Raw genomic sequence first — 10,818 nt, 5'->3', positions numbered from 1 at the left:
ATCTCCTCCGCGTCACCCTAGCGCCATTTAAAACAGCGTATGTTGTTTTGTATCAGCCGCACCACACGGATACGTTGTTTTCGTTCAAATCTAAGCACAAACAACGTAGAAAACGTATTCGTGTGACGCAGCTGACACAAAACAATATACGCTGTTTGCGTTGAGTGGATATTCTCCAAAATGGCACTAGGGTGACGTGGAGGAGACGAATTGTTGAATAAAGTCGGGGTTTTTTTTCTTTTGCGCACAAAAAGTATTCTCGTAGCTTCGTAATATTACGGTTGAACCCCTGATGTCACATGGATTATTTTACTGATCTCCTTGCTACGTTTCTGGACGTTGATCGTGGTAGTACCCTTGCTGTCTATGGGAGGGTCAGAGAGCTGTCAGAATACATCAAAAATATCTTAATTTGTGTTCCGAAGATGAACAGAGGTCTTACGGGTTTAGAACGACATGAGGGTGAGTAATTAATGACAGAATTTTTGGGTGAACTAACCCTTTAAGTACATCTTCTATACTTCTATTGTCTTTGAAATATGGTTAAAGTGTATTGCCGAATGTACTGACAAGCATTTATTAACTTTAAATGGAATTTCGAATAACACACTACAGATAAAATTAAAATCCAGTACTTTACCTGTGCTTTGGTATGTTAATCAACACATCAAAATAAGTGTACTTTTAATTTGACATTGTTACAAAGTGCACTTTTTAAAGTGTGTTAAGAAACAGTCATGAAAGTATCTCTTTAAGTACACTTAAATGTACATCTTTAAGTACATTTTTAATTAATCTTATATTATTCGCAAGTACAGTTTTTTGAAAAAACACTTTTAAGATTTGAAGTACAAGTGTTCATTCAATACAATCAAGTTCAAAGGTGTTAACAGGCATTTTATGCATCACTTGCTACATCAAATGTGTTGCTGGTTATGATAAGCAGAAAAAAAATTAAAAAGGAAAATCACATTTCTGCTTTACACAATTTGCTATCCTCTTGAAACTTTTCAAACTCATTCAATGAAATTATAGGGCCTCCAGCTTTACCTATAGTGCAAACCTACCTCACTATATCAACTGTGCTGTTATCTATGAGATTAAAAAAATCCTGTCCCACCATAAATCAAATTGCCATCAGGTTAGTAGGCCTGCAAACGGTGTCCTCTCTCTGCATGGTTCTCATTCCTCATTCGGCAGTGGTGTCTGGTATCTGTGTCTGTCGTAAGAGTGTGTAACCAACATTAAGAAATCTGTAGACTAGCGAGCGGGTAATTTCTAATGGGCTCAGACATCCACACTGGATAACCTGTTACACAGGCACACATAACACTAGCAGGTGCTCTTTTATCGTGCTGTGCCAGCTGTGTACGACCGTGTTTCCTGACCTTTTTTGTCTCATTTAGCACCACACCTCATCAATAAGACTGCAAGACAATAAAATGTGTGTAACTTGCGTTATACTACGCATCTTTTAGCATGATTTTTATATATATTATGCATTATATATAAGCCGTCTGTCTGAGGTTAGCATATTTTTTCAATTGTTTTCAATGAGAGCGCCATGCTTTTAAAAAACGGTAGCAGCTTGACAAGGTGGTGAGTGTCTATATCACGCTGAGTGCTATGCACATGTTTTTTTTTTTTTCTGGTCACTGAGAGTTGGAAAATGTTCAACTTTGGGTAAAATGCAGCGCTCATCAATATCACTTTTTACCCAGCCGTCCAATCACAGTGGATGAGGGCGGGATAAATATCACCAACCTTCACATTCTACTTGTACAATGACTGTAAATATTGCTGATCTCTGAGTATCCATGTCTGTACCAGATGACATATCTGGACTGCAATGATATTAATATAAAAAATACTGCTTGGAGGAACATTTCATTTACCATGTCTCTAGCTAAACGCTGCACCTCCAAAGCGGGCTCAAGTGTCCACAGCTGGCTGTTTTCAAAAGAGCTCCTGCCATTTTCAGCTGGCTTAAAATGCTTTGGTGGACACGTGGCCTTACAGTCACTTTTATAAAATAAAAACACTTGACACTGGTTGAAAAAATTGACTTTGTTTTCTTTTAACAGGAACTGGAAAAATTATGCAAAAATCATATTTTTATATGCATGTCTGTGTTTCTGCAACAGTGTTGTTTTAGTATTATTTATATACTATTATAGTTTTTATTCATATTTTGAATTAGCTTTTATTTTTATATTTTCAATTTTCATTAGAATTTTAGTTTAATTCTTTTGTGTTTTTTAAATATTACTACTTGGGTATAATTCAATTTATTTCAGTTTTTAGTTTTTATTTATTTCTAGTAATTTTACAGCTTCAACTCAAACAAAAGTTGGTTGCCATGAAAACATTACAAATTTTTGTAGTTAAGAACAAAATTGCTTTTTAGAGAAAAGAAGTTAGTTGGTAGTTAGATAATACAGTCAACCAGAATGATGTCACATGCATCAGGCAGTTACAGGAATGCACGATTACCCATTCCCTTTGACCTTTAATTTCCAACCTAATAATAATAAAATCAATAATTCGTAATATATAGTTTAAAATAGTGTAAACACTAAATAACTTTTGCAATTTGTAAGCATTATTATTGTTTTGTTAATATTTTTATGTATTTATTTTTTACTAAATATTTTACTTTAGAAAATAATTGATAAGTGGCCTTTGCATTTGTAATTATTTTGGAAGACCTTCCAGAAATTATTTTATTGTTTGTGTAGCATGATATCTTTCATCCGCTGCAATCTGTTACCTGAATTGTGCAATATTTGCACATCGTCATTGCATTTCATTTAATTGTTTGTATTAAGAAAGAGTGTCCCCAAAAGGTATTTGGACACTTAAGCCAACTTAAGCCCCCCATACCCCAACACGCTCCTCAGTGCAATGGTGTCCCATTAACACATCTGACTCCTGAAACGTGGCAGGAATGGCACTAGTGTCACACACGCAGATATTATTCCCATACTCATGCTGGCTGAGGGCTATCGCTTCCAATGAAGCACGTGAAGTACACCTGCAGTGTTTATCGAAACATCCATCAAACATCACTGACAGAGCCTGCAAGTCATGCTAGCTTTAGAGCATAAATATTTCTCACGTTTTTAATTAGAAATAAAGTCTTAGAGTTAACTGGCTGCATATACAATCTTGGTTGTTGATCATTCTGATCAATGCTGGTCCCTATTGGCTGTTATCAACATTTTTCAAAATATATTCTTTCGTGTTCAGCAGAGGAAAGAAATTCATACAGGTTTGGAACAGCTTGAGGGTGTACGATTACCCATTCCCTTTGACCTTTAATTTCCAACCTAATAATAATAATCATAATAATAAAACTGTAAAAATATGTTTTCACTTTTTTATAAATCAATCATTCGTAATATATAGTTTAAAATAGTGTAAACACTAAATAACTCTAATTTTGCAATTTGTAAGCATTATTATTGTTTTGTTAATATTTTTATGTATTTACTTTTTACTAAATATTTTATCTCTGTGGCAGAATTACAGCGCCACATGCTGGTCTGGCATGTATACTACATCGGTTTTGTGGTTTCGTGTGGACGCAGATATTTCTTGAGACGAGGGGAAAAAAAAGATCAGATAGGGAAAGCTCTGGCTTCGTGTGGACATAGCCTAAATTTCATTTTGGGGTGAACTATCCCTTTAACTCTCAATATATTTCATCACATGCTGCTATTTAACTATGGCATGTTGGGCCATGAACTCCACACAGTACCGTGAGACTGATCTTATGACCAGGGCCGCAGCTGTTGCAACTGTGTAAGACTAATACTGGAGGCACACACACACACACACACACACACACACACGTCTGGTCAGCTATCCTTGTGGGGACACTCCATAGGCGTAATGGTTTTTATACTGTAGAGAGCGTATATTCTATTGCCCTACACCAACCCTACACCCCTAAACCTACCCCTCACAGGAAATTTTCTGCATTTTTAGATTTAAAAAAAAACTTCATTATGTCTGATTTATTAGCTTGTTTACCCGTGGGGACCTCAATTTAGGTCCCCACCGTGACACGAGTCCCCACGAGTCTGTGTGTATTCAGGTTTAAGTCCCCACCAGAATAGAAAAACAGGTACACACACACACACACACAGAGTGCGACTCAACATTTCAGTGTCTACAGCAAATATGAGTGACATTGCTTGGAAGAACATTAAGACGCTTCATCTTTCAGCATTGAGAGTTTCTCGTGTAATGAACTTCTTAGCACAAATTAAATATACAGCATTTGGTATTTTATCACAAAAACAATGAAAGCACCAAAACCTAAATAAAAGTAACAAGTAATCCTCATCAGGTTTGGGCAAATCTTCCATTTACCAAGAGTTAAGTCAATCCTGCACGTATTTATCTGTACTAAAGTTTCCATATCAATCTAAGAGTCTTGTCATGTTGTTATTGTGAGCAAAGCTCCACACGGCAATGTCACCCAATGTAACCCAACACAAGTCATCTATTACTCACCTTTATTGAGTGTTTCCTTGTGCAGAATCAATTATTCCCTCAGTAATAAACTCTCTCTTTCTCCTCCTACATTCAGCAAGCTTATTCTCTGACTGACGCACACGGACCGAGACATTTGCAGTATTATTATGGTCTCTGTTAGGGGAGGCGGTCAGCAATCCAATTGGATAAAGCCAGTGGGATGCCCCAAATACAGAGGGTGGGAGAGCGGGGACGGGAGGTGAGGGGTCCTAGAGTAGCATCTCAGTTGCCATTCTTATACGGACACGAACAGTTTACTATCATAACACAGAAGAATATGACTGATGGTAAGTTCAAGTCGTGTCGGAAACATCGTATTTAAGAATTGAATGGACATTAACCGTTCACCACAAAGTCGTAATTAACTCACCCTTCCACAAATGAATAAATAAAGGTAAAAGTTTAAGTTTTAAATAAAGTTTCATATAAAATAAATTTGAACTGCAATAAAATAAAATGTAAAATAAATTAATTTCAGCTAGTTGCAACTTCGTGTACTAAAGAGCAACTTGATGAAGCCTACTAAAAACACAAAAATAAAACCTACTTGCATAATATAACCTAAATATGAATAAAAATCACAATAGTAGGCAATAGAGATAGTAGTATCTCAATTATAGTAAATGGGAGTTGTATTTTTAATCATTTTCATATTGACCAATTGTATTTGCTTTAATTTATTCCTTACATTTTCTTTAATTGCTCTTTGAGAGATCTTTTAAAAGTCTTACATTTACCTTCATAAAACTTGTAGAAACCCTGTCACGCAACACCTTCATAAAAGAAATAAAAACCTAAAAAAGCAAAACCGCACCTGATGCGCAGTCTTTATTCATCAGTATAAGTATCATTTGTAGAAGCAGAGTTTAAAAAAAATCTTTTTTTTTGTAGAAAAGGTACATCGCCAATCAGAGGCGTCATGCCCATTCAAAGTGAGGGAGCACGTGCCCCCTCAGATTTTTGAGCCAAGTGGATTTTGAATGCATCTTCCAAAAGACAAAAAAATAGCCGATTAATATTTTCTATATTTAATACAATCACAAAGGCGTGATTATAACGTTCAGTGCGTCATATCATCAGCTGCTAAATTCAAATCTGCGTTCGCTGGCTGGCGCTGAGCCTGATACAGACGCGTTTATACAGCACTGCGCATTAACCAATCACACACGATGCTGTTGAGCTTATGAATGCAATGACCAATCAGAGGCGTTCAGGTGAGTCATCGCTAAAATCCCGGTGTTTTCTTCACGCTCTCTTTGCTCTCTTTCTGTACAATGAAAGTGTTATGATTAGTAGCCTTACTTGCAATGTTAAATTCACATTAAATATAAACTCAGGCATATTAAAAACATGTTATGGCATGACACCCATATCTGTTAATCAAGTAAACAGACAGGTTTTTATGCATAGTTAATAGATAACATTATTAGGTTACTTTGACCATCACATAATCTATAAAGGTGAGAATCAAGATATTTCATGATATAGTTAATGCGTTTGGGCATGTTTCAAATAAAAAGGTAAAAAATAAATAAAACATAAGTGCTGTTGTGGCTGTGTGTCACATCATAGAAAATCATTATAAATAAAACACGTAATGTAGCTTAATGGACAAAGATATAAAAGAGCTGTAGACAGTTTATTCTACATGGAAAAACGCTTAACACGAAACTGTTATTCTGGGCTCACCTGCTTGCCTGTACATATTAGTTATATTAATAACGTAGAGGAGCATATTGAGTTTGGCCTTTTTAGTCCGTTTTTCTTGTCTTCACCACCTGGCTACTGTTGTAAAATGTTGAGAGATTCAAACAAAAAGTAATAAAAAATAGAACAAAATAAAAAATAAAGCCTGCAAGTGACGTCGCTAGCGGAAGCGCAAGTGTCTGAGAATGCAAGTCTGAGAGTGCAAGTGCGAGGCTGCAGCTAGACCCTTCTCGGCAGCCGGGGTGTTCACATTGTTGTAATGCCTGTATTAGTAGTAGGATAAGCAGCATAATGGGCAGGATAGGCATTCGAACGAGCTGGGGCAGCTTCCCTGGCACAAGGTGAAGTGTCCAGTTTATTAGCGAATGCACCTATCAGCAAAATAGACAGCCAAGAATCTAGAGCAGACAGCTGGGCGTAGATGTCATGTGACGCTTATTTACTAACAGACAGGCAAAGTGATCACATGACAAAGCAAAAGAGAGGGATTTTAAATTTTCTACAATATCTTAGGTTTTCGACATTGATTCATGAAATCCTGTTCAAGATAAGCAAACATTAGATCTGACATACTTCCTTTCCTTCTCATACAAGCTGTTATAAATATTTGAAAGAAAAAATCTGCCATCTCAAACAATGTGGTACTTCATCACAATTAAGTAAAAACAGAGGTGATCATATTAAATAATTTAAATAACTGAATCATCCCAAAGCTCTGTTTTGAGCAGATGTCACCATTTTTGTTGTACTCTTCTAACATGAAAACTGGCAGTTGATAAATAATAGATTATTATTAATTATTAGCTGTCCTCAGTTTCACTTTTCATCTTAGCCATTTTTAATATCCACTTAACTAAAGAAGCCTGATGCTTAATGACATTGTCCACCAGGAAGTGACATCATTTTCAGCAGGAAAACAACACAAACATCAGTAAGTATTAGCTTGTAAAATGTTGACGTTTGGTGTTATTTATTGGATTATGTAATTTTCAAAAACATCCTATGTGATATAATTACAAAAATTTGTATAATAATTTAACCAGTTTCAAGTGATTGCAAAACATCAAAATTAACTTAACTTTAGCTTAAAGGCACAATATGTAATTTTTGGCCGCTAGAGGGGCGCTTTGAAACATTTGGGATAATGAAAGTACACAAGTCAGCAAAATATTTAACACTGTTCTTGTGGTTTTTGGATATTTTAATAAAAAATCTTACTTATTGTGCCTTTAACTCAGGGGTGTCCTGCAGAGTTTAGCTCCAACCCTAATTAAACACACCTGAACCAGCTAATCAAGCTCTTACTAGGCATAGAAACTTCCAGTCAGGTGTGTTGAGGCAAGTTGGAGCTAAACTCTGCAGGACACCGGCCCTCCAGGACCGAGTTTGGACAGCCCTGCTTTAACTAATTAGCTAGCTTTAGCTCTTTATTTTCTGTTGATTTTCTTGTCATTGTGGTTACACATTGGTTAAAATGAGTGGCGTTAAGGTGTTTGAGCTTGACCACCCTTGTAAAAGAAATGCACTTTAGCACACTTTTAAAAAGAGCACTTATAATGTACTTAACTGTGAACTGAATGTAATGTTTCCAGACACTTACTTGCATGTTAAATGAAAATGTGTTATAATGAGGCAAAAAGAGGAACTGGTTTGATTTAAGTCTGAAAATGCCACCAAAGCAACTTCTGATCCGAATCCAACAGTATATAACACTGGATCCACTAAAGGGAGCTTATAAGAGACATGAAACTTGGGTAACCGCAGTTTTCAACTTCCAGTCTATAAAATAAGTTTGGACAATGTAAATGTAATGTAAAGGACAATGTACTACAGCACACACTTCTAACTGCAGTTCTCTAAGTAACCAGTTAGACATTATGCTGATAAAGAGCCTGTTATACACTAATGACACCTGTATCTACTCTAAATCTCATCTTCATTTACAAGCGCATTAAAACGACTAATAGTGCTTGACAAAAGTAATGTAAGGCAGGTTAAACAGCAACAAAATAACACCATGCTTCTGATCCTTTATATAGTAACTGAATGGACTGTTATCATGGCGAATAAATGACATGCAGTCCCTTGTGAAAAAAAGTACAATTTTGCATGCTTTTAAAAACAGTAATATACTTTAAAAAGAAAATGCTTAATTGTGAACTGAATGCAATGTTTTTGACACTTAATTGAATGAATATTTACAATTATACAAGTGCATTTTAGTTTAAATTTAGATTAACTGCAATTAGTTGAACACAGGAGTGCTTTTTGAATCTTTATTTAAGTATGACTTAAGTACAACTTTATATGTAATTTCATGATTAGTTCTATTGTCTTTGAAATATGGTTAAAGCGTACTGCCAAATGTACCGACAAGCGTTCATAGTAAACTAAAATATGCTTTAATATTATTTCTATTGAAATTTGTATGTCATGTATTTAAAAATATATGTAATTAAACATTTGTAATGATAAAGTGACTTATACTAGTACATTTAAAATATATTAACTTTTAATGTAATATCAAATAACACACTATAGTTCAGTTATAATCAAGTACTTTACATGTGCTTCAGTATATTAGTCAACACATCGAAATAAGTGTATACTTAAAGCACAACAAAAGATTATTAAAATATGATTTAAAATGTACTTAATAGTGTACTTAAATGTGTTAAGAAACATTGACATGAAAATGTCTTTCTTTAAGTGCTCTTAAACGGTCTTTTATTTAAAATCTGCAAGTATTGTTTTAAAAATACATTAAGATTTGAAACACACTACAAGTGCACATTCAATACAGTTAAGCACACTTCTTTTTCACGAGGGGTGTTATGTCAGAAAACCCACCTGCATCTGAAGAGGGTGTCCAGGTGACACGGAAGATCCCTCGCAGACACTCACACATGACAGAAGACAAGATACACGCTCACGCACACCGAACACGCATCCCACGCACCACTGATACGGGTCAGACCACGGGCCGGGTGCTGTGAGCAGATCACTTCCAGCGAACACGAAGGGGAGACCGTCTCTGAGTCGGGAAGAGAGGGCAAACCGATACAGGAGGGGGTCGGTCAATCGGAAGTAGATACAGAGGGTGCGAATTTGGGTTTCTTTGTTGGGGGGCATGTTGGTGTCAAAAGTGAACGAGAATGCGGTAGAGAAAAAAAGAGATGGATGGACAGAGGCTGACAACGAGGAGACAGGACAGAATGCTGCATTAGCTGGCGCTGAGAGTCAGCAGTTTGCGGCCCCCTGACTAAAGCTCCTGTCTTTTGTTCATCAGTGCCGTGGCTTCAGTCCCGGCCCAACAGGGCCTTGTTATCGGGCTTAGTGAGAAACAGCTATCAGGGCTTCTGTCAGACAGAGCTCAACAGCTCCCACAATATAATTAAAAGAAAAACACATTCCCTCACTCACAGTCACAAACAGGCCCGGACAGGCATCACTGGCAGCACACCTCTGCACTTCCTTCACTGCTACTGATTCTCAGATCGAAGAGGCAAGGGCCTACATCCATGAAAGAGGGGCTGTCAAAGGATATTTCCACATGATTGCGGTTAATTTAAAATGAATAGAACCAGTCCTGATTGGCCAAAACAGAATTCCAGTTATGCAATATACAAACAGCTTTGACACCAAAGACCAGCATTCGTTCACATGGCAGGGACTAAATCTAGAACTTTGACACACTGCATATGTAGAAATTGTTTTAAAAAAGGAAGTGTGTTCAGAGGGATATGCTGTATTATGTGCTGTTTATTTATGTTTATATAACTTGAGAAAAAGATGTAGGCTTTGTGTTAACCACTGCCTTCGAAACAAATCTCCAGCAGAAGAGTTGCGCCTCTGCGAGCAACACAATAAATCTTCGTTTTGAACCAATCGGCAGAGAGAATGATTCATTTACATTAAAGGGGTGGTGGATTGCGATTTCGCTTTTTTTAACGTTAGTTAGTGTGTAATGTTGCTGTTTGAGCATAAACAATATCTGCAAAGTTACGAAGCTGAAAGTTCAATGCAAACGGAGATATCATGCTCTGCATGTCTCTCTCTCTCATTCAGCTCAGCTCCAAAAATGAGTTACAATTATATACTTATTTTCACATAGCTATGAGAAACATTAAACATGGACGCGCGTGCATTTGCCGTACTGTATTAAAGCTTTAAGCAAGATAAAACCGTATATTAAAAGCTAACATAAGCAGTAGCATTTACAAATAAGTACGTAACTAAAAGTATGAGACAACAACAAACAAAAAACATAGGCCTACCATTAAAAGCCGTGCTTGCACAAGCTTCAATAATATCCTCTGCTTCTCAATCGGGCTCAAACTGATAAGAGATATTAATGACGCCGTTGTTTACAATATAACCGGATCACATGCCGCTGAGGTGAGGGGCGGGCCGTTTAGACGCGCACTAGAGGCGGTTTAGCCAATCACAACACACTGGGCTAGCTAACCAATCATAAAAGCAGGAAATGATCAGCGTGTTTCTCAGAGAAGGGACAGAACGGTGTGGAATAAAGGTAAATTATGTGAAAAATAATGCGTTTTTTTTTTT

At 36.6% G+C, this 10,818-nt stretch overlaps 1 protein-coding gene across 1 annotated transcript in view; it reads right to left on the bottom strand.

Moving 5' to 3' along the window:
* prx (periaxin) overlaps positions 1–9,442 on the bottom strand; it is a 20,613-nt gene extending 11,171 nt beyond the window's left edge. The window contains exon 1 of the mRNA XM_016524424.1: positions 9,100–9,442. Coding sequence (XP_016379910.1) covers positions 9,100–9,157 — 58 coding nt within the window. The 5' untranslated portion in view covers positions 9,158–9,442. The remainder of the gene's footprint in view (positions 1–9,099) is intronic.
* Positions 9,443–10,818: the final 1,376 nt, after the last annotated feature.

The sequence above is a fragment of the Sinocyclocheilus rhinocerous genome, unplaced genomic scaffold, assembly GCF_001515625.1.
Source record: "Sinocyclocheilus rhinocerous isolate Xijiao unplaced genomic scaffold, SAMN03320098_v1.1 scaffold240, whole genome shotgun sequence".
In the NCBI taxonomy this organism is placed as follows: domain Eukaryota; kingdom Metazoa; phylum Chordata; class Actinopteri; order Cypriniformes; family Cyprinidae; genus Sinocyclocheilus; species Sinocyclocheilus rhinocerous.
Note: the sequence above shows the minus strand (reverse complement) of the source record. Positions and strands in the feature narration are given on the sequence as shown.